Source organism: Antennarius striatus, chromosome 14 (assembly GCF_040054535.1).
Source record: "Antennarius striatus isolate MH-2024 chromosome 14, ASM4005453v1, whole genome shotgun sequence".
In the NCBI taxonomy this organism is placed as follows: domain Eukaryota; kingdom Metazoa; phylum Chordata; class Actinopteri; order Lophiiformes; family Antennariidae; genus Antennarius; species Antennarius striatus.
In genome coordinates this window covers 9,920,271-9,943,678 of record NC_090789.1, presented here as the reverse complement: position 1 = coordinate 9,943,678, position 23,408 = coordinate 9,920,271, and the positions used below count along the sequence as shown (strand labels likewise).

The 23,408-nt window shown below is 39.3% G+C and overlaps 1 protein-coding gene across 3 annotated transcripts in view; it reads left to right on the top strand.

The window, feature by feature from the left end:
* adcy2b (adenylate cyclase 2b (brain)) overlaps positions 1-17,825 on the top strand; it is a 40,568-nt gene extending 22,743 nt beyond the window's left edge. The window contains exons 10-25 of one of the 3 annotated variants that reach the window (XM_068333418.1): positions 1,599-1,775; positions 1,878-1,918; positions 2,005-2,085; positions 2,723-2,792; positions 3,065-3,162; positions 3,811-3,895; positions 6,905-7,042; positions 8,565-8,693; positions 9,001-9,185; positions 11,395-11,479; positions 13,284-13,442; positions 15,201-15,347; positions 15,550-15,657; positions 16,311-16,425; positions 16,741-16,865; positions 16,950-17,825. In XM_068333418.1, coding sequence (XP_068189519.1) covers positions 1,599-1,775; positions 1,878-1,918; positions 2,005-2,085; positions 2,723-2,792; positions 3,065-3,162; positions 3,811-3,895; positions 6,905-7,042; positions 8,565-8,693; positions 9,001-9,185; positions 11,395-11,479; positions 13,284-13,442; positions 15,201-15,347; positions 15,550-15,657; positions 16,311-16,425; positions 16,741-16,865; positions 16,950-17,102 — 1,896 coding nt within the window. In that variant the 3' untranslated portion in view covers positions 17,103-17,825. Of the gene's footprint in view, positions 1-1,598; positions 1,776-1,877; positions 1,919-2,004; positions 2,086-2,722; positions 2,793-3,064; positions 3,163-3,810; positions 3,896-6,901; positions 7,043-8,564; positions 8,694-9,000; positions 9,186-11,394; positions 11,480-13,283; positions 13,443-15,200; positions 15,348-15,549; positions 15,658-16,310; positions 16,426-16,740; positions 16,866-16,949 lie in introns of all 3 variants that reach the window. The other 2 variants (XM_068333417.1, XM_068333419.1) reach the window with 2 other exon arrangements.
* The last annotated feature ends 5,583 nt before the right edge of the window (positions 17,826-23,408 follow it).

The window sequence follows — 23,408 nt, the reverse complement described above, 5'->3', positions numbered from 1 at the left end:
CTATACATACCGTAAAACAGTCATATCACCTATAGATGTTAACACACACTCACCTGTGGCCAACTCACCAGCAACATACCTCATGCTCTCACACACATGTTCTTCAGACAATGAAATAGGTTGTCACTGTCGGAACTGTTGCTGCAGGAAATAATCTGATCCTTACTGCCTTATGTGTCATGTTGGGTCAGTCTCTATGCCTGTCTCTATTGCTTGTTACAGTAAATCACCAGAGGTGTCGAACAAGGAACATCATGTCATTCTAGGTTTTAACACCGAAAATTTTTTTTTTACTTGTACGGTTGCAGAGGATTATTGCAGGACAATCTTCCTGCAAGCAGTAAAGTGGTGTGGGCTTTGTCAGAGAGCAGCACTCAGCAAACATGCCAAAATAACAAAGAGCTGCATCATTTTCCATAAGTGGCCTCAGTAGCTGAACACATCGACAAGCAAGTCACTAATGTCAAGAGCAGTCAGTTGACCTGGAATGTCTGTCCTCATTACTTTACACCCACTGAGTTTGAGCAAGGAAAAATATTCCGCTGGGTTCAAAATAAAGGTTTGTAATGTCTGCAGTGAAACATGTACAGAAACCCAATGTGTAATGGTCATGTGTGTTTCTCACTGTTATCAAACTGTGTATGTTATAGTGACATTTTTCTGAAAGTGGAAAATATTTGTCAGGGTGTATAAAAATAAAATTGCCATAATAACACATATTAGACATTTGTCTCAGTACGAAGAGAATTTAATAGTTCTATTATTACAAACAGGATAAATCCCACACTTTGGCAATGTGGCCATGATGAAATGACTTCATTAAATTTACTAAATGCAATAACACAACATAGTTTTGGTCCTTGGAATCTCGTTACATTTTGGACCAAGAATTAATGAGTTAACAACAAAAGATTGTGTACATCCAATCTTTTTGGATAAAACTTCTTACTCTTCACAGATGCATGAAATCGATTTAATGACTTTCAGTCTGCATCACTGGCATCAATCCCATGTCTCCACCCTTATGTTCCTGTGGTATGATACTATTTGTATGCTCCAGACACACGTTTCAACCTCTCAGATTTAGATTAGGATACCAGTTGGGCTCCAATATTACACAGCGGTTAATTTATTATTATTGTCTTTTAATCATATGATTCAACGAGTGAATATTGAGGACAGTCAACCAGATTCCACAATTGTGTACAAATCTGCCTCAAACTCTTCAACTCTTCTTAGACCCAGAAAACATCCTAAACACAAAACTTAATTAAAATCCACTGAGAGGCTTTTCAAGAAAGCTTCCACAAAACAAACACAAATAAACAAACAAATGCGGGACATCATACTACCTTCTCCATCTCTTAAACGTGGAGGTGACTACGAGATACTAATTTTCAAGGGTTTTTCTAGTCCAAATTGTTCTGGTATGATCGCTGTTTTTAGTTGTTGTTAACTAACTTTAGATATCGTGGATGTTATCAATGAGTTCCCTGACTGAATCCCACAGTTCAATGACATCTAGATCTATATTGGTCATTCATTCATTCATTCATTACAACAAACTGACCCATGTTTGTTCCTGATGTTTTTCTCAGACTGACAGGCACAGCCCCCTCTTGAGCATGCGCTCGCGTCCTTCTCTGGACGGTGGGAAGATGAGGGCATCGGTCAGAATGACCCGTTACCTCGAGTCCTGGGGTGCTGCAAAGCCCTTTGCCAACCTTCACCATCGAGACAGTATGACCACAGACAATGGCAAGGTTATCACAACTGTAAGTACAATTCAGGCAGGACTCTGTTTTCCAAACACACACACATTCTGACAGATGTAGATATGTGGCATTAATCAATTCATGATGTAATTCACATTTAAGGACGTTCCAATGGGCCAGTACCACTTCCAGAGACGAGAAAGGTGAGCGAGAAGCAGCATTTATGACCATGACATACTCTATGTAGTCACCTGTTTAAATGTGACAACCCCCGTCCTCCGGACCCCAGGTCCAAATCTCAAAGGAGACGGTTTGAGGAGGAACTGAACGAGCGAATGATTCGCACGATCGATGGCATCAACTCACAGAAGTAAGAATCATGCCTGCAGTGCATGCAGTTTTTTCTCTCTACCCAATCACAGGTCATGTAACAGCTTTAATTATGGTGTTGTAGTAGCAGTGTAGTACCACAATGACTGAAACATGTAAGTTAATTTATCTAAAATAAAACCTTGATCCAAACAACAATGTGCTTGTAGAGGAACAAGAGTCACTTGCTGTTTTATCTCACTTAGGACAATAAACTTATTTACAAAATGAGTATCACAGTTATTTAAGGCATATGCTTTGCATCGAAATTAACAATACTGTAATTCTTTGACAGTATTGTAGAATACAATATTTTGAATGTCGGTACCCCAAAAGAGCTATACGGAGGCATCTTTACATTTTGTTATTAATTAAACTGTTACGCTTGAGAGGCTGAGGCTGAGGCAGAACCCAGAACGGACACGGCGCAGAAGAAGTTTCAAGATGTTTAATGAACAATAGCCACTGCTTGAAATGAAGACAGGTCAGGGTCCAGAGGGACCTGGAGCACAAGGAGGATGAAATTCAAACAGAGAAAGAAACCCCCGATGGAATTAACATTACAATCAGTTTTATGCAACACAACTCTGACTGTGGTTTCTCTGTATTTTCTGACTTTCCATTTCGCTGGTGTCCAGACAGTGGCTGAAATCTGAGGGCATCCAGAGGATCTCATTGTTCTTTCATAACAAAGCTCTGGAGAAAGAGGTAGGCGAACACAAACCACCAGCCAGCAGTGTTCATGTGGGAAATAAATCAATAGAAATGTATTGTGAAACAGAAGTCATTAAGGGGGTTGTGCAAAAGCACAGTCCACATACTGCAACTCTATGGCTTGTTTGATTCTTCATTCCACAAAGCATAGTATATTTTTAATAAGTTAATTATCAGGTTTCATTTTGACTACACATTGAAATGGAATGCTCTGCTGCTGCCCTGCACACCCTCATGTGGCAATGTCCCTCCTTTTCTCTCAACAGTACAGATCAACAACACTGCCAGCCTTCAAGTACTACATCACCTGTGCCTGCCTCATATTCTGCTGTATATTCATAGTGCAAGTCCTCGTCTTGCCCAAGTAAGTCTTCAGCCCGTCACAGGATTTACACTGAACTGCGCCTGTAGCATCAACAAACTCCAGCTGCGGCAGCGGGTTGATGTTGAAAAGCCATTTGATACCAACTGTCTCATCAGTGGGAAAGATGAAATAAGAAATAAGAGTGAGGGGAGCAGGAAGAACAATGCTCAGAATAAATGGAGATGAAAGGGCTCCACATCTGATAGTGATTATAGATCAGGTGAATCGAAGTGTGTCCTCTTTTTTAATGGCGAGAAGGGAAATTCACGGTCATGCTAAATTTATTGCCTCTGGGAGCCAAAGGTGTGATTCAGTTTCTGACAGGCCATTGATTGTGTCTTTCACCTCTCTAACACCCTCTTCATTTTTTCTGTTTCTCACAGCATTGCTCTGCACATGTAGACATGACATCATCTGTTTTATAGCACAGAGCTTTAAATCTGCCTTACTGTGTTCCTCCTGTGAACAACATGTGTGATGAAGCACTAGTGACTGTACCATCTACAGTTATGTTTATGTGGATAGCTTGCTGGTCTAAAGTAGAATATAGTAGAAGCTTGACTGCATTTATCGAGCTGTGAGTTGCTTTGGAGGCCTGAGAGGAGTGAAGGATGTTATAATAATGTATTTAATGTATGTGTGTTGTAGAACTGCTGTGCTGGGGATCTCCTTTGGTTTTGCATTCCTGCTGCTGGCCATCATCCTGCTCCTTTGCTTTGCCGGTCATATTCTGGTGGGTTTGTTTGTACATGTCAGCGAACACATACAAGCATAAACAGTTGAATACACAAATAAAATGTGCACCATTTAAAACTTTAAAGATGATCTGCTATTTCGATCTTGGCGCTTTGAAGGGAAACTACATATCCAAGGCCACAGTTGCCCCCATAAATGCAGTTAGTGTGGCTGCAAAAAGGCCATAACTTCTATCATCACAGGATATAAGCAGAATTAGATGAAAATTACTTCTAAAATGCCCAATAATGTGAAAATGATGAAACTATTAACATGCACACCTTTAGAGTCCCTGCAAGTGTGTGAGCCATCATTGATATTCATCTGTTTTATTAGTATATGTGAATAGATCAAACCTGTTACATTCAGCCAGACAGATGCTGAACAGTGAAGACTAGCCTTATATGCTCTTTGGTGTAAACTGGTAAAAATAGTGATAACTGTAAGTATATAGAACTTTTTCTGGAAATATTGGCATGAAACTTGTTTTCTCGCTAAAATTTCTACAACAACAAAAACTGTTGACTTTTGCTATTTAAGGACCTGATCGTTTATTGGTTTTTGTTTCTATGGTAACGAGTTAAATATAGGCTCATTTCGTGAGTGAGATTTGTTTCAGATGAGGGCTTCCAGGCAATAATTTGTGTGCAAATCTGCATATATTGGAGAGGTGCCACTTGATATTTGGAGATTTTTTTTAATGACTTTTGTGTTTCAATTTGTTTTTCATTTGGAAACTTTTCCTTTTCTATATTTCTTGTAGTTCAAAAAGTAACACTTAAATGTACTCAACAGAAGAGAAAGAGCACTTCTTAATGATTTGATAAGAAACAAGCCCGAGTGAAAACAGAGAAAAATCTAAAATGACAAGTAAACTAACAAGAAACCACGAGGAAACAGGGAAAACAAAAGGAGTTCAGTAGGACAACAAGCCTGGAACATGAGAAATCGCATTAGAGAAAATAAGAAGAGAACAGATCATCCATAGTGGGAGATATTGAGACACAGGTGGCACAGGGAAGAAAAGTCGATGAGACACAGGTTAAAACAATCAAGTGAGAGCGGACCCAGGAGGGACGCCGATAGTGACATACAGGTGAGAGAAAACAGAACCCACACAAAGTAGAATAAACTCTCAAAATACTCCCAGAAGCCACAAAACAAATCATAGCCATCACAAGACAATCAAGAATGGTAATTAACAGCAACACTTTAAATGGGTTCTGTCACCTTCATTTCTTCAATGGAGTTCACCCATCCTTGGTATTTTCTGCTGTTAACTATTATAGACTACAACAGTAATCCTTCTCTGTCATCACTTATAATCAGTGTGTGTTTGCAGACCATAACCCCTGCAATATTTTCTTATTTCCTATTCTTTGGGGATTTTCTTTGGGCTTAATCCCGGGGCGGTGGTGTGGAGGACTGTCAATAACAGGACAAAAACACCATCACCATATCTCCTCCTCTCTGTGTGAGGCATAGGTCAGAGTTGACACACACAAGCACAAACACACACACACACACACACACACACACACACACACACACACACACACACACACGCACACACAGAAAGAGAGCGAGAGAGAGATAAAGAGAGATTAAACACTCGATGCAATTGGCAAATTTATGTGAAATGTGGTATTTATCTGTTGTGAATGTTTATTTTTCTTAACCTGCATGATAAAATTTGAAAATAACATTTTATTGAGACAATAACAATCTTCTTTTCACTCTAACACTCCACTCTCACTTCATTCACTGGCTAGCTCACTCGCCCACCAGTGACCATCAGTGTAATTGAGCCAGAAAGGGCAAATTTGGATGTAAACAGCACCCAATATTTATTATTAATTTATCAAAATCGTCCTGCTAATTGTGCAGAACATAAAGCATTTTGATTTGTACTATATCTGTTGGGTCTATATACAGCGAGGGGGAATACTACAGTATATTTAAGGCAGCAAAAAATATGTTTGAATGCAAAAATATGCTATAGACAAAAACGTCTTTACTTCAAGGACTGCAAGAAACATGAAGATGTGATTCTTCTCCTCTAACAGCTACACATCAGAACAGTGGACCATCCCCTCGCACTGTCTTTCTATAAGAGGGTTTTATCAGCTGATCTACATTTTATTCTCCACCCTTCCCTTCATCGCTGTTATTTGTCATCCTGCTCAAGGAGAGGGGTGGGTGTTGCTTGAGAGCTGCTACAGGAACCTGTCAACAGTGTTTTATGGCCAATCAATAACTGATTTCTCCCCTATGAGCCCGTTTTCCTTCCTACTTCACAAGAGAGTATACAAACCTGCAGATGTGTCACTTCTGATTAAAGCGTGATAGATGAATCGTATAATAAACATGGGTCTGTTCCAACTAAGATATCAGCTTCATTTGCTGTTTCTTTTAGAACAGATGTTAAACTGGTTGTTTAAAAAAAAAAAACCCCGCTGTGCTTTCATGAAGCAGACCAATGACTAATGAGAAAGACCTTGTTTGATATACTTGATGCGTCCTACGACACCTGCTGGGTTTGTGTGCGTTAGTAGTAATGGGGCCTAACACAGCAAAATGGTGTGTTCTGTTCATCTGTGAAAGAGCATCACACAGCCAAGATCAAACACATTTCTTGGTAAATAAATTTTCAACTCAAATGACCTTAGTGCAGACAAGAAATTACTGCAAACCACTGGGCAGAAAACCAGAAAGGTGAGGTGTTTTTTATTAACAATCCTTCCTTTCCGGTTAACTTTTCACTAAGCAAATTCATGTGAGTTGCATCTTTCTTTCTGGTTTATCTTGATTTGTCTGATTTGATGCCAAACTTCAAAAACACTAATGATAGTTATTTCTACCTAACTGAATTCTTAGTTTTAATATGAGCCACTGGATAGATCACAAAGTGTCCTAACATAGCCTGAGGTGGAGGAGAGAACTCATCATGATCTGTTGTGTATTTTTGTTCTCCCTCTCTCTTTCTGTTCCTTTGCATCCTCAGCAGGGGAGGAAGTGGTCCTTCTGCTCTCTCACCTGGTTCCCCACATCCTCCCGCATCATTGTTACCAACAACCCCTGGCTGCGATTAGTTCTCACCATGACAACCACAGCTCTTATCTTGGTGATGTCTGTCTTCAATATGGTGAGTAACCAGTAACAGGACATGATGTCATGGATGTGGTCCATCCACTGAGGCATGTTAGAGGCTATGATGCAGTGGGTAGCTGCTACAGAAATAATGCCTTTTTTTTTCATTTATATACTGATAGAAAAGTTTTATCATTAAGATATTATGTCTAGAACCTCCTGAGATCCTGTTCAAGTTAAACATGAACATTTGAAGTCAGGCTAACACAAGATGTTCTAGATTTTAATCATTGTTATAGTCCTAATATGAGACCAAAAGTAACACAATCAAAGTTGTTCATGCCTGTGCAATACAGCACTCCTGCATTATGCATCATTTAGGTTGGTACAAGCATTAATAATGCATTACGTTGTTTTAGAACATGACTTTTGCACGGTTGAGCGTTTAATTTATAATTACCGTGCAAATTAAGCATGAAAAATTATAGGCTCTTGTGACTGTCATGGTGATTTCTGTTACCATGATATGAGAATGAGTGTTTGGAGCTAGTTAATGAACCCAGGTGTGAACAGAGACACTTAGGCAGGTACTGGATGCAAGAGGAGTTTAATAAAACAATAATTAAACAAAGGAACTATTGTTAGGTGGAGGATGCTAGTCCAGGTTGGAGGCAGGTTGGGCAGGCAAGTTTGAACTCCACGACTGGGATTTGTGAGGCAGACAGGAAGTGTGAAGTCAGGTGAGTTCCGAGATCTAGGGAAGTATGCTGATCAGCAGGGTTTTAGAAATGCAGAAATCCGGCGCAGGCCGGATCTGGGCTGAGCACCGCTGTAGACACAGGAGACAAGAGTTAGTGATCTTTCAGTCAAAATGCGAGAGCTAAGAGACAAAGGGTGAGCGATGGCTGCTTATACTGACCGTCACAGACTCTATGATTCAGCAGGGAATGGAGGTTGAAGCAGGGTTCTTCGAGTTGAGGTGAATGTTGATGGATTACAGCTGCAGCCGAGGAAGAGGAGGAGGAGGCAGGGGGCCTGAGAATATGTTTGTTTGTCATGTTTTATCATTATATGTTATATTTCATGTCATCAACATTGTACAGCTCTTGTTTGACAATGGGCAACATTGTGTTGGTGACAGCAGAACAGGATAAAAGCATGGGTTTATTCATTCAGATTTTAAAAGTGAAATATTAGACAGTAGTGAAGCAATCTTGCTACAGAACGTGTTTAATAGCCACTTCATTGTGAATTCAACAGTCATGTTGACATGATACTGGAAAATAAAAGTTTTCATCATGTTTAGTCATGACAGTTGGGCTATTTTTGTTTTATCATGTTAAGTAGTGACAGAGCACTGCTTAGGACACTGATTCCTTCATATATACATGGACTAGATTACGTGTCCAGAAGACCAGATCAGTAAACAATAAAATGTATCCATGTAAAATGTGATGAGACAGAGACACAAAGAAATGGATTCACAAACTACAGCTCATGCAGTGCAGTAAGTACTTAACGCTTGAATATGAACCAAACATTTTTTACTCCTCAACCTGAACCATTTTGTTCGTCAGTTTTTTGTGGAGGATCCTGGAGGATCCACTGAAGACAACCTCACAACTTCTCCACCAGTCAACATGACTAATGACAGCTTTTTGGACTACCAGGAAGAACAAACTGGAGAAAACAAGTTTTATCTGCCAGTGAGTATAATAGATTGATTCCAGTAAACATCAGCTGAGGAGAAATAAGGTGTCATATATCACACACTGTCAGTATTTACACCTACAAATTTTTAAATTCATGCTAATTGTTAATTAGCTTTCTGTAGACCATAGATGAAAGGAGATGTTGGGTTTTTTTCATTCAATGTGCTTTGCTCACATGATGGTGTAAATGAAAATCAGCTACTTTGTTTTGGTGTTTCATCACTGATAAGATATTGATGTTGATGTCAGTATTCAAAGTCATCTTTATCTCTTCCATACTGTGCTCACTATGTGTCTCCAGTACTTCATCTACTGTTGTATTCTGGGCCTGATGTCATGCTCAGTGTTCTTGAGGATCAACTATGAGCTGAAGATGGTAGTAATGCTGGTTGCCGTGGTGATCTACAACATCATAATCCTCCAGACACGTGCCTCCTTATTGGATGAATTTAGCAGAGCGCTGTACCCCACAGATACAGTGGACAGGTACATGCACACACACACACACACACACACACACACAGAAACACACACACACACACACACACACACACACACACACACACACAGACGCAAGCACTCACGTACACACATACTCACACACACATACAGAATAACAAGGCCCCCTCGAATCTGGTGATGTCTATTTGAACCCTTCCACCCACGTCAGACCCTGAACCTGCTCACATCCGTTGAGCAGAGAGCATTATAATCACTAATGAGAGTGAACTCCAGTCTCCAGCCTGAACTCGTAAGTGAAAGAGTTGCTGAGGTAGCACTATCTCATCTGCCTGTCAATCAAGTAGAAGCCCTGGAGAGCTGGATGATGACTGTCACAATGAGATGAGCTGATTTCATTTCTCACATTTGACTGGCAGCTTTCACTGCTGGGAAGAAAAAAAAAAGTTTGCAGAGCATTGGTGAAGAAATACTTCCAGCTCTCATTTTCTGTCTTTACTTGTGTTAATGCCTTGAATTTTATCATTAAAAAGCATATATATTACTGCTGTGTGTGAGAAAAGGAAATAAACCTGGACTGTCTACTGAGTCAAGTTTGTATCTTGATAAGAAACATCAATTCAAACCTCATTTTCTTGAAATGTATTTTAGCCAGCAATCCAGGTTTAAAACTCACTGCAGGTGACTTTAAATGGGTTCATACTCCCTAGGAAATGAATGCATGCATTTCTTCTTCAACCTCTTTACTATAATTCTGTTCATTTACATACAGTTCATGGCATCAAAGTGATCATCATGTGTGCTTCAGCATTGTCAGATTTCCTGCTGGTAATGACGCACTACCTTTCAATTTGGTTGGTATTTCATCAGACATATATATATTACCATTTTACATTTGCTTTATCATAAAGATGTCTATAATATGAATTTAATATTGTATTAACATGAATTTTTGAATGGGAATTTGTAAAGGAAGAGTATAACCACATCTCGTTTACCTAACAATGTATAAACAGAAAACTATAAAAGATAGTAACACTCCTCATTCCATCACCAACAACAGGACCTAGGGTCAAATATGCAGAACAGTGGTGTTGTAATACTGAATAAAATAAATATCGCAGAAATAATTTAAAAACGAAACAAAATTGTGTAGGTAGTAGGCTGTATAAAATACTAAAAACATAGTTAATCATATAATAGCAAGTCAAATAAATGCATTGCAGTACAGTATATAAATAACATACTTAGAGATATTATGAATATGCGACAAAGAAGCAGAAACAAAACCTCCTTTTACCTCACTGAGACCGCTGGACATGAAATTAGCTGAAAGGAGCTAATTAGCTAGCTTTGAAGCAAGGACCATGTGCTTGGATCAAATGAGCATTTGGCAAAGTGGCATTATTTTTAAAAAAAGTTTAATGAAATAAAAGACTTACTCGGAGAAATGTTAAAGGGCAAAACAATTCATGTACACACATACAGTACAAACATTACAAATACCACAGATGATGTACTTTCTTTTAAATTAGATCATGTGGTTTCATTTTTTAATAGTGATAATTAATGATAATAAGGAATAATTCCATTGAAATAGGTGGGCACTTTGATTTTTACCAAATGTTGCTCAGCTCATGTTGATCTTAATATTTTTCTCCTATTAAATTGAATGCGTTCTTCCTATTGTTTATCTGCTGGCACAGGTCACTCTCCGGTAAATAGAAATATCTCTGCGGGGTATTGTGCAGGTATGCAGAAACATTGCCGGTATGTCCTTGAGTGACCTTCACAACCTGTTTAAGATCAGGTCATTGGATAAAGTTGTATCGATCTCGGCCGATCCAAGCCCTCCCTTGGGATGTGTGATTATGTTGCTCCCAGTAAGACGTTGATAGAATCTACCACAGTGCAAAAGCAAGAAGCCGTTTACTCCAACTCCTTCAGCCAGTAAATGATGCTTTGTTGTTGGAATCTGTGTTGGTTTTAATCAATGTGTTTATTTGGTTTTATTGGATGTTTTATTACTGCTGGATGTGAACCAAATTCCCTCTCACTGATAATATATACACCCTGGACCTTAGGCGGGGACTATTTCCTGATACTAATTGATACACATTGAAGTCATATGTTTAAATAGTCTTTCGTCAAGGGAGTACTATGACTCTCTCTCTCTCTCAAATCAAATCTCTCTTTTTCTCTCACTCTCCCACTTTCTCTCTCTCTCTTTGTACAGACCAGGAGTGCTAAAGGATCTGAAAACGATGGGCTCAGTGTCTCTTTTCATCTTCTTCATCACACTGCTGGTATTAGCCAGACAGGTCAGTAGTCTGTTCAACACAGCAGTGAAATTACTTTGCTATGCAACACTAATATATAATTATACAGTTTATTCTATATACAGTATGCCATTCAATTATTAGACCTTTCAGCACCATAACACATCCCTGTTTTTGAAAAATCTCTGCATGGAGGGATTTTGATATTAGAGGATTTAAATGATCTTCACTACATACCTAAATTTGGAAGCTACTAAACCTGCACTGGAAGACGTTCACTCAAATGTGCTCAAAGATCACAAAATATGTTCAGATGGACATTTTTTGTAGCTCTCCTCTGTGTCAACCACCCTTCAATTCATGTGAAAGCTATTCTCAGCCGACACAGATTTGGTGTGCATGTTTCATCTTCGTTGGGTGCCATCAATCATCTATGACCCCAAAGCAGATGCTTTGGACAGAAAAACTCCCTCAAGAGGCTTCTCCAACTGGGCTGGAGGTCTTCTTATTCTGGGTCATTGTCACCAATAAAGAGTTTGTTTTTGAAACGACTCACTAAAGCTGGTAAACCCATACCGTCATTGCAGACGTATCTTCTAGATTGTGTTTTTATCAGTCTTTTAAGATTCACCATTGTGGTGTAAATTACTGTAGCAGTGCTTCATCCATATCATCAACACGCTTGTTGAAACATGTCAAAAGATGTTGAAAGTGGCATAGCCTGAAGCCCTTGACAGGATCTGAGCCAGACATGAAAGCAGAAGGACAAAGAGCATTCGTTACGCTCGCTTTTAGCCTGCTATTAACAAATTTGCTTTGCAAAAAAAAATATGTTCATCTCCAACTCTAATGAGCCCATTTTAAACAATTTAGTCAGAAGGAGGAGAAAACAAGTCAGGAGAACCAAGGCATCTATAATGTATTCCTAAAAACAGAGGCACGCTGGAGCAAAGCTCATTTACAGGATTGTTAGCTGGGTTCTCAAAGAACTTGGAATTAGTTTTCTCTGGCCTACTTTCTGCACTCCTGGAGGAGATGGAGCTCCTCTATCCACGGGAAGCAAATCTCAGACTCCACATATACATATGTTTACATACACGAGTGATTCAAACTAACTATATTTTAATGTGTGAGAGTCAGACCATTAAAAATATAGCACAAAATCTCTGCTGCGAGCGGCATGGGTCCATTCTGTACTGTTGGGGGATTCTAGATTGACAGCATACTTTAATCTCTAGAGGAAAAATCTTCAGTGCACACAAAAATGTTGCACACTGTTAACTGCAAATGAGATGTATGTCTCAGAGGAACCTGAAAATGTCCTACACACTCCATACACACTGTAGGAGCCAGCCCAAAGGTAGCCAGGAGCTTTCAAACGTATATGAGATAATGATGGTGCATTCAGGGGACTGTCTGACGCACACAGTCCTGAGATGTGGATAGACAGCTCCTTAAATCATTAACTATCAAACATTAAAACACTATTGGTGGCTTTATTTAATGTGAAGCACTCCTGCCTGCTTATTGTTTCCTTAAGCAGTGAGAGTCGAGTTTCTTGCACTCTCTGTCGTCTTATCGGGAAATGTTCTCTATAAATTCAAACCAAGGCATTGGTTTTTATTTGTTTTTACGGAAATCTTGCATGTTTTTCTTATGCATGGGCAATGGGTTAGAACAGAGAGAAGCCTAAATCCAAGAAATTTTCTCATCATAGTGTCTATAACTGGACGAGCTTTGTCTGTCAAAATGGTGCAGGTTCTTTCTGTGGCTTGTAGACTTGGATAAATCTGGGTCCTGGGCATGAATGACACAGGTGTCTCTACTCTGTGTCCTCCTGTAACAGAATGAATATTACTGTAGGTTGGACTTCCTGTGGAGGGACAAATTCAAGAGGGAGTGTGAGGAGATCGAAACCATGGAGAACCTCAACAGGGTTCTGCTGGAGAACGTTTTACCTGCGCATGTTGCTGAACACTTCCTGGGTCGCAACTGGAAAAATGAGGTAAACATTTGTCTGACTATTTATCCACGTCCACGTCCATAAATGTGCACGTCAAGTGGATTGGTCGTTTCCAAATCGTCCATAAGTGTGATTGTGTGCGTGAGTGGTTGTTCATCTTTCCTGCAACCCCTGTGATTCACGAAAGGGGAGGAAGCGGGAAGTGCATTAATGAATGAATTCAATCTGCAGTTTGAATATTTCCTGTTTCATATTCATAATTATGTCTTAAAGGAACAGTTCAACATTTTAAGAATTATGCTAAAGTGAAAATGTAGCTGGACTCAGATGACTGTTAGCTAAACAGCTGTTCATCCTTCAAAGGCTTATTACGGATGCGTCACAGAGATGCCAGACCCAAGATTCATTGAGTGCCAAAAATTTTTAGAATGTTTTTTCCCAAAAAAACTGAGTGAAAATAAAACACCTTCATTATAAAAAGCTGCACAAAAACATTAATTTAGATATCTGGCTCCATATGTGTTCTTACTGTTACTGTCTTAATTTCAACATATTTTACTTTACTATTATCATTATGACCACAAACAGCTTTTACTGCAAGCATCTCAAACACTACTGCTATTTCTACTTGACAGCTTTAACCGTAGTGAATCTAACGTTGACATTTCAGAATGTGGTTGTGTAGTTTTCTGACTCTGAGGTTGCTACCAGCAGAGATTTCAGAAAGTCTCTGTGCCTGACTAAGAAACAGACCACAATAACACAGTTTGTCATTTTGTCCTTTTTAATGAATGACTAACCAAACAAGACTTATGTTAATTTGTGGCCTTTAGAACAATCACATTGATTTTTTTTTTTTTACCTCTGGACCTTTTGAAGTTCACTGTCTTCCTGATTCCAAGCTGTTTTATTGACTATTATATTTAAATGCCAGAAAGGAAAACAGCTAAATTTTGTCCTGCTTAAAAAACAAGTTACAAAAAGTAATTAATAAATAGGTTTTTTAGGACAATGATCCACACATGTTTGGACTAATAAAGGTTTGTATTATTTTGCGTCAGCATTGATGTTCTGCAGATGACAGTCTAATAAAATATTTTAATCATGCTTCCCGTCATGGGCTGATAGATACTGTACATTTTAACACCCCCCCAACAAACAAACAAACAAACAAACAAACAAACCAGAATCTGTCAGTTGGCCGTTTCAGTAGTCTTCTTTTTTTCCTTTTGGCTTCTCCCGTCAGGGGTCGTCACACTGAATCAGTTGCCTCCATCTAACCCTCTCTTCTCTCACACCAGCTACCTTCATGTCCTCTTGTCAGCATGTTATTTAACCTTTTAAATGTTAGAAGGATTTCTTTTTACCAGGAGGAATTTAATAAATCTTTATTCACGTTACAAACTATTCTGCATGCTATCCTTGCATACATGTTGCAATTGATAACCCAGTCGACTACCATTCATTCCAGTATGTCTCCTTCATTTGTTTCAGTGGTTTAAATTTTTGTCCACCTTCAGTGCCCTCATTATCTCTTCTTAAATCAAGCTTATGCCCTTTATTCCCTGTGATGAATGTAGTCACTGTTTTGCTGCCATGGTGACCCAGTGTCCTCACAGAGATGATTAAATCTTCACTTTATATATTTACAGGGCGCTCGTTCAATGTCAGCCACTCAGCTCATGGATCTCTTTGGCTGGAGATCATTTAAACCGTAACCCAGTCCTCTTTAACCTTCCTTCATCAGTTCTCAATCAATACAACACAGCCAGCCGTTCTCTTCCTCTTGCTTGTTATCAGGACCTGTACCATCAGTCGTACGAGTCGGTGTGTGTGATGTTCGCCTCCATCCCAGACTTCAAAGAGTTTTACACCGAGTCAGATGTCAACAAGGAAGGACTGGAGTGCCTCCGTCTCCTGAACGAGATCATAGCAGACTTTGATGAGGTAAACTCCTCTCCCACTGAGAATCCCGGCTGCCTGGCAAAGTGAGAAAATAATAGCATCCTCCTTTTAAGGAGAAGTGGCCACAGTGGATGGTAATGCTGTAAACATCAGACAAATGTTGCAGCATTCTGGCAGAGAGCTACTGTTATGTCCTCCTCCTGTGTGTGGTGTGTAATGGGCTGTGTTTTTCACGTGTCCTCAGCTGTTGTCGAAACCCAAGTTCAGCGGAGTGGAGAAGATAAAGACCATCGGCAGCACCTACATGGCTGCAACTGGACTCAATATGTCACCAGGACCAGAGTGTGCACAGGCACGCAGTCACACACACACACACACACACACACACACACACACACACACACACACACACACACACACACACACACACACACACACACACACACCTACGGGGAATTTGGAACGATCAGTTCCAAATTGTATTCATGTATGCACGTACAAAAAAAGTATTAAAAATAGGTAAGTAATGGAATTAGTAGGAATAGCAGGTCAACAATGACATATGTGAAGATGGAGGTCATAAAAAAGGAAAATATTTCTTAAATTGTAAAATATGTTATAAACATTCATATTTGTTACTTTTGCTGTTATGTCTAAATATGAAACAACAAATTTTACTTTGAAAACAGTGGCACCGCTTCAACGTCCAAATCTTGACAGGCCTTTGAAGCAAGAATCAGGGTCTTTAAAACACAACAGCTGCTATAGAAAGAGTTTTTGGCGAAAATCAGCCAAGTTAATGAGCTGAAAAATCAAAGAGAAAATGCTCCCATGATGCAACGGGATGCAACTTTAAGTTCTACAGATACAGGCAATAACTGATACCGCAGCTTGAGACTGACACTGATGGTGATTAAAGTGTGTTTACAATCAGCAGAAGTTGGCAATTTGAGTGTGACAATGACATCATCATCACACTCATTTGCTCCTTTGCATTTCCCTCAGGAACATGACAGACAGTACATGCATATTGGCACCATGGTGGAGTTTGCCTTTGCTCTTGTGGGGAAGTTAGACGTCATCAACAAACACTCCTTCAATGACTTCAGACTCAGAATTGGTGAGAAAGTATCTTCACAGTACGTGTGCGTGTGTTTATATATATACTGTATTTATGTACACATTCACACATATATTTATTACATCCACTTCAAAGTGTAAGACTGTAGATAAAAGCTAGTGCTTTGATCAATGACAGTAGGTCAGGGTACTAGCTTGGATCTTTGACCTATGCAAGTAGGTCAGGGAAAAATTTTGAATTCAGGTGTGTCTTGGGATGTTGCAGTCTGTGACTGCATTGGTTCTCATTATCTTTTTGAGATTAAAGTCAAAGCTAATGATTAGGTTAATTATTCAGAAATGTGATTCTTGCTAGGGATCAACCACGGGCCGGTGATTGCAGGTGTCATTGGTGCCCAGAAGCCTCAGTATGACATCTGGGGAAACAGTGTGAATGTGGCCAGTAGGATGGAGACCACTGGAGTACTGGGGAAAATACAGGTAGGATGTGTTGGAGAAAACCAGGTGTGTATCTTCAGTTTGCCTCTTGTCCTATTTATTTCATGTTTGTGTCCCTCCATATAGGTAACAGAGGAGACAAGCCACATCTTATCAACGCTAGGGTACATCTGTTCATGTCGTGGCATCATCAATGTGAAAGGCAAAGGAGACCTGAAGACCTACTTTGTTCACACAGAGATGACCCGATCTCTGTCCCAAGGGACGGTGATGCCATGAGTGTATAACATTAATGAAACAAATAACACTTGAGAACACGGCAGTAGAATCGATTCATCATGTTCCATATGCTAGAGGCCAGCAGTACAATTAACAGACAATTGTGCAGAATGAGTTTTATTTCTTAAGACGACACGGAGGTGGTCGGCCATCATCCCCCAGCATTGCATCAGATGGGTTCACATCTTATGTACAACATGGACATTGCCTGCGGAGCCTCTTCACTGACTAAAGGAGTGCCTGACTGAAGAGGGGCTAACCAAATTAGTGCTGCTCTCAAGGACCGTAGTCATCCATCTGTACAATAGTAGTGGTATGGAGCTAATTACCCTTGCCAGTTATGCTGTGCTTCAGAGCCTTACACTTCAGCAAACTGAGCCGCCTGTCGAGCTGTGCTTTTTATTATCTGCCTGGTTGGGACTGTGAGCTGGTTTGCTCCATTTTATTATAAATGGATGTTACAATAGTCTATTGTCATATAGAGCAGTTGATGCCAAAATCGCTACTGTGATGGATTGTTGGCAAAACGTGTCAATTGTATTTATAGCTTTAGAACTGTGTTTGTGTCTCTCTGAGGAGTAGGTGTACTCAGGCACAGGATTCAGTAGGACGGTAGAGATTTCTTTTTTTACAGTCTATCTGGAGCCAAATCAGACCAAGTATTATGTGTAAATGATCACTGCCATCTTTTTGTTATTCATTAAATATTTGTATTTAACTCGACATCCTCTGTCTTTGTGTTTGTTTTAGTGCTTTATAACCATGTGAACAGAGGTTTGGTAAGATCAATAGCTTGACCGATTAGAGACTATGTAGTTTTATTGTGGCAGAAATATTAATGCATTAAAATGCAGATTTATAACAGTATGTGATATAGCTACTGTCACTGTAGTAGAGTTGTATGAGGAGATTTACATATCTCCATTGTACGTTTGATAAATACCTGTCAATAGCCATCAGCTGAGTAGCTTAGCTTGGAACAAATACTTAAAACATCAAATAGCCTCAAATGTCATTGCTTTTTAATTTTGTAAAATGAACTACCATTATACAACGTGTTAATGGCCCAGGTAAATGTCTCCATGTTTCCATTCTCTATGGTAGGTTAAGCTATTGCTATTACTGCCTGCAGCTTCATATTGATCAGACATAAGAGCTATATGTCATCTAAAGACTCTTTTATGCACAACATTAAAAACCTAAATGAACATGAGCATAGCCTTTTGTAAATATTTTGTGTCCCTTTGTTCATATATGTGCACATTTTCTGAAAGCTTATGGATGACAGGGAACAACATCACTGGAAATTGCTTGGGGAACTGTCTGCACCCACAATGGCGAAATTATTTCTAATAAAAATGTTAAATTGTAAAGAATATGTCAGAGTCCACTGCTGATTATATCGAATCCTTCTTGCATTTGCTGCAATCTCCTCTTTCATCGCCACTGAGGATGTTATTCATGACTCTTCACTGTCCCTTGTTGGATGTGGCAATACCAACATAAGAAATGCATGAACGCATGTGTGTATTGACGAAGACACTGATTGAAATGGATGTATTTATTTTTGTACATAAATTAGCCTAAATGCTGCAATAGAAACTGTATGGGCGTGTCTAGATGGTTAATATAATTTAAAGGTAACATCAGTGTCTCACATGTTGTTGATTCTTAAGGGGTGTCTTCAGTTTGTTGTCTTTGGGTTTGGGGCCTGAAGTGTGGTGGGGTGTCAGGGACTTCTTGGGGGCCCAATACTTTCGCAAGGCACTGTATGAAAAAGGTATAAAATAACTCATTCATTGAAGGGGCACCTTATAATCCAGTGCGCCATATAGTGTGGAAAATACTGTAGTTGTTTTACCTCCTAAACTAAAAGAAAAAAAACAAAAATAGCTCAAATACATAACAAAGAAAAGCTGATAATCAAAAAATTCTCACATTTAATAATCTGGATATTGAAATCAATACACCTTCATCTGAACAACATGGCTCCTGGCAACAACATGGCAACAACATGGCAGCTGAGATAGGCTCCAGCTCCCCGTGACCCGCTACGGCGGATGAAGCGGCAGAAATGAATGAATGAATCATTATGCATTACAATAAGCTAGTGTCTCATCCAGGGTGTACCCCACCTCTCACCCACAGCCAACCTGTGACCCATAACTTCGAATAATCAGCTGAAAACAAAAGAATTATAGTCGTCAAGAAGATGACTGAATGAATGAATGAATGAGTGAATGAATGAATGAATGATGAATGAATGAATGTGTATTGCCAACATTAAAAAAGTCTCACTCCCGATACTCTGCATTTTTCCATATAAATGCAATTCAAAACTGTATCACAGTACAACGGATCACATATATTTTATGTGATACTTTATTAATCCAAATACCAACATTAAAAAGTGAATTGTACAGCCAGTACATGGAGTGACAATAAATGTGACTAACACAAACATCTTAGGATGAATACATTTTGTGACTTGATATTAATCCGTATGACCAACAAGTCATTTTTCTCCTCTACGTCTCCTATTTGAAAACTCCTGCTCGTGCATTAGCTCCTGATTCTCCTGAATAAGCATTGTATCTCTAAAAACACACACATTCAAAAATCACATCATTTCCAAAAATAAAGGGTTTATAATTGCCAGAGTATAACACAGAGACAATAAGAGACGTCTGTGCTCAAAAACATCCCATTATGTAGGAGTTTGGTGTCAGTTATGTGAAGTCATGATTTATACTCAAAAATAGACCAAGAACTTGTGAAGCAACAAACACGAATCTGCTGCTTAGGATGGGAGATTAAATACTGACAATATATAGCAGCCAATACAGAATTATGATGGTGTGGAGTCTGGCATTCGTTGAAGCAATTCTTTGTACCTTTATCTTAATCCCCGTTTCAGTAGTGATAGTCATGGTTACAGAGAAATCGTAATATTTCAATAATCCCCATTGTGCTTGCCATCCAGAACATTCGGTGTTATAACAAAATAAACCGAGATGAAAGTAGAGAACAGCAAAGATCCTTAACTTTGGGAGCAAAATTGAAATATGATAACTTTTCATTTGATTTATAAAACCATCTGAATCACCTTAACTTTTAAATGAAATCCAAATTAATGGACTTATTTCACAGTTGAAACAAAAAATGTAAGTTAAACTTTTAGTCGTTTTTGTTTCTGCACAAGGATATTTTGTGAAATATTATTTATGTCTTGCGAATAATCACATCACACAGGTGGCTGATTAAATGGTGGCTGAAAGATGAGAGGTTTGTAGTTTTTACTCTTAGCCTGTTAAGTGCATTTAAAGCTAGCTACGCACAACAATTGTGGTTTATTAGGAAAATGCACAGATAGAGAGAGCAAAACGCTGATCTCATATTGTGATACTTCAACCTTTATAGGGGGTCACTGATCCGTATCCTTCAGCCGTGTTCCAGATGATCCCATTTTTTGAAAAAAAATCTGTTTTTATGCAAGCGACACGCAAGTACTGATGGTCTGGTTGGTAGTGAATGGGAACGGGATGGCGGCCGTATTCTGTTGAAGAGCGCACAGGAACAGCTCGGGACTTCTCCTGATGTTGAGCAGAACAATAAAGCAGGGAGAAAATGTTAAAATATTAGAAAGAAAGAGTGTGTATTATCCTGCGTTTGTCTCTCCATCTCTCTCTTAAGAGTCACTTGACACCATGACTAACAGGAGCCTTATTGCCACCAATGAAAATAATCCCCAAAACTCAAATAACCATCTCAGCTACATTCTAATGTTATATATGGGCACAATGTAGATCACGTGTTGTGCTGATCCAGAATAGCTAGTGTGCCCCATTGTGAGATTTATGCACTCACTTCATGGAGATCAGACTGGCTGTGGAACTAATCAAATCTCGCTGCCATGACCTTCTGAATACTTTCCAGCAATAAATAGTTTTTGAAATTCTTATTCAAATGTGAACACCTAAACAGAAATATATCATAAGAGCTGTCAGCCAATCACTAAACTTACTGTACAGGTAATTACAAGCTCAGCATCTTGTGTGGCTGCTTTTTTTCGTCGCCCTCTCTGCTTTCTGTGACCCAGAAACTCATCGTGAGCTAGTTTTCTCACATGAAAAAATACTCTGTGGAAATAAAACGACTTCAAAAGGAGTAAGGAACAAATGTCACAAAACTTTTGAGACATACTGAATGTCAGCCAACATTTGCAAGAAATTGTCAGCAGACTTAAAATAGGGAATAATTAAAATTTCATCTTAGCATTGCTAAAAGCCATATGGCCATTAAAAGTTCTGTTCAAATAAGTTGCATGCTAATGTTAATAACATGTAGTTGGTGAGGTGGCCTCACAGCTACACGGTTTTGGGTTGGAATTCTTTCTGTGCGGAGTTGCATGTTCTTCCTGTGTCTGCGGGGGTTCACGGCAAGTTCTCTGGCTTCCTCCCAATTCCAAAAACATCTCAGGTGAACTGATCATTCCAAATTACCCCCGTGTGTGTGTGTGTGTGTGTGTGTGTGTGTGTGTGTGTGTGTGTGTATGTGTGTGTGTGTGCGTGCGTGCGCGTGAGTGGTTGGTTGTCGTTCGTGTGGCTCCACGACGCACCAGCGTCTCCCCCCAACATCTTGCCCATAAGTCAGCTGGGATAGGCTCCAGAGACCCCCAGTGACCCAAAGAAGTGGATAACAAGATGAATGAATGAATTGATCTACTTGGTGAAACATGCCTTTTATATTAACTTACGTCTAATGCAACCTAATTTAATAACCTAATAAAACTGGAGCAGTATTACTGGCACCATCACAGGAAAAAATTATAAAAGTAACAGCTGGTTTTAACTTGGTCCTCTGACATGGAACATATGGTCATGTGGATATTTGTATTTCAAGCCCAACACTCCTAAAGTTGATTTCAAGATATTTAACTTTATTGGTAAGTTTGTGCTTTTGGGTCACAGGGTCCAAAAAGAAAGAAGATCATGTCTGCTAGAGTATCAACCCTGCATATGAAGAACCAAAGCTTTACGACAGCCCCACCATTGTATGGCTTTTACAGTGAAATTGCCAGGTGTGGTGAATTGGAGAACCAGAAATACAGAAATCGTCCAACAAATAAAGTAACTTAAATTCAAGGTGTATTATTATTTGTTTTTACATTGGTCCATGGTTTCTATCCAGATTCTGTCTTTTGCTTTGTTGCGTGGGCTAGAGTCTGTCCAGCCTGACGGTGACCAGGAGTGTATGTGATGAACAGGGGACATTTTATGACAGCTAGTATATTGAGAGAGTTTCAAACATATTAAGAACCTTCACACAGAAAGATTATAGAACTAGATTGAAGGACATGATCTGAAGAACAAAATTATATATAATTTTTTTCTATACATGTTACAGTAAAAGACGACACAGGATTTTAAAAAAATTCTTACCAGTTTTATTTTTTGCAAGCCTGTATTGAATACACTGTTGAGGTTAGTTTTGGACATGTTTGAGCTTTTTAATGTTCAAACGGCTGTAACTGAAATATTTAAAATAATTAGTGAAGAAAATGTGTAACACTTGCCTCTTCATGTATGTCTAGTCCTCTTCCTCTATGGTGCCGTCTGTCATCTCGGTGTATTCTCATGTCATAACCCTCGGCTGGGTGGAACACTTGGTCATACGTGGATACTTCAGGGACCTATCAGGGGCCACAAGAATGCAGTGGCAGTAAATGTGACAGTATCATTCAAAGACTGTTGGACAAATGTGTTTTTGTAAAAATATGAAAAATATGTAAACTGCAACATGATCTTTTTTCCTCTAAAACCTTATAATGATGTAGAAGAGTGAATATTTAACCAATAGATAGATAGATGGTCGGATGGATGGATGGATGGATGGATGGATGGATGGATGGATGGATGGATGGATGGATAACAAAGAAAGTGTAAGAACAAAAAACAATAAATACAAATCCAGCATAAAGATCTAGTTCTTAAGACGTTGTCTTTGACTTATGTATTAAAACAGTCGTTTGGTATCATTTTTATTTTGAGATGTCCACGGTCCAACACCTGTTACCTTTGACCCCTGGTTGAAGTACGTCATTTCCTGTGGGTCCGTCCGTCGTGGCGGGACGTAGCTGAACGGGGACAGGCTGGAGAGCGGTTTGGTCTTTGCTTCCAGTGATACGTCCATCCTCCTGTCGAGAAAAGCTCTGGAGATTCAGCGGGACGAGGCAGAGCACTGGCGTCCGACGTTGCTAGGATACTGACACACACACACAAGTGCGCGCGCCCTTCTACATGACGT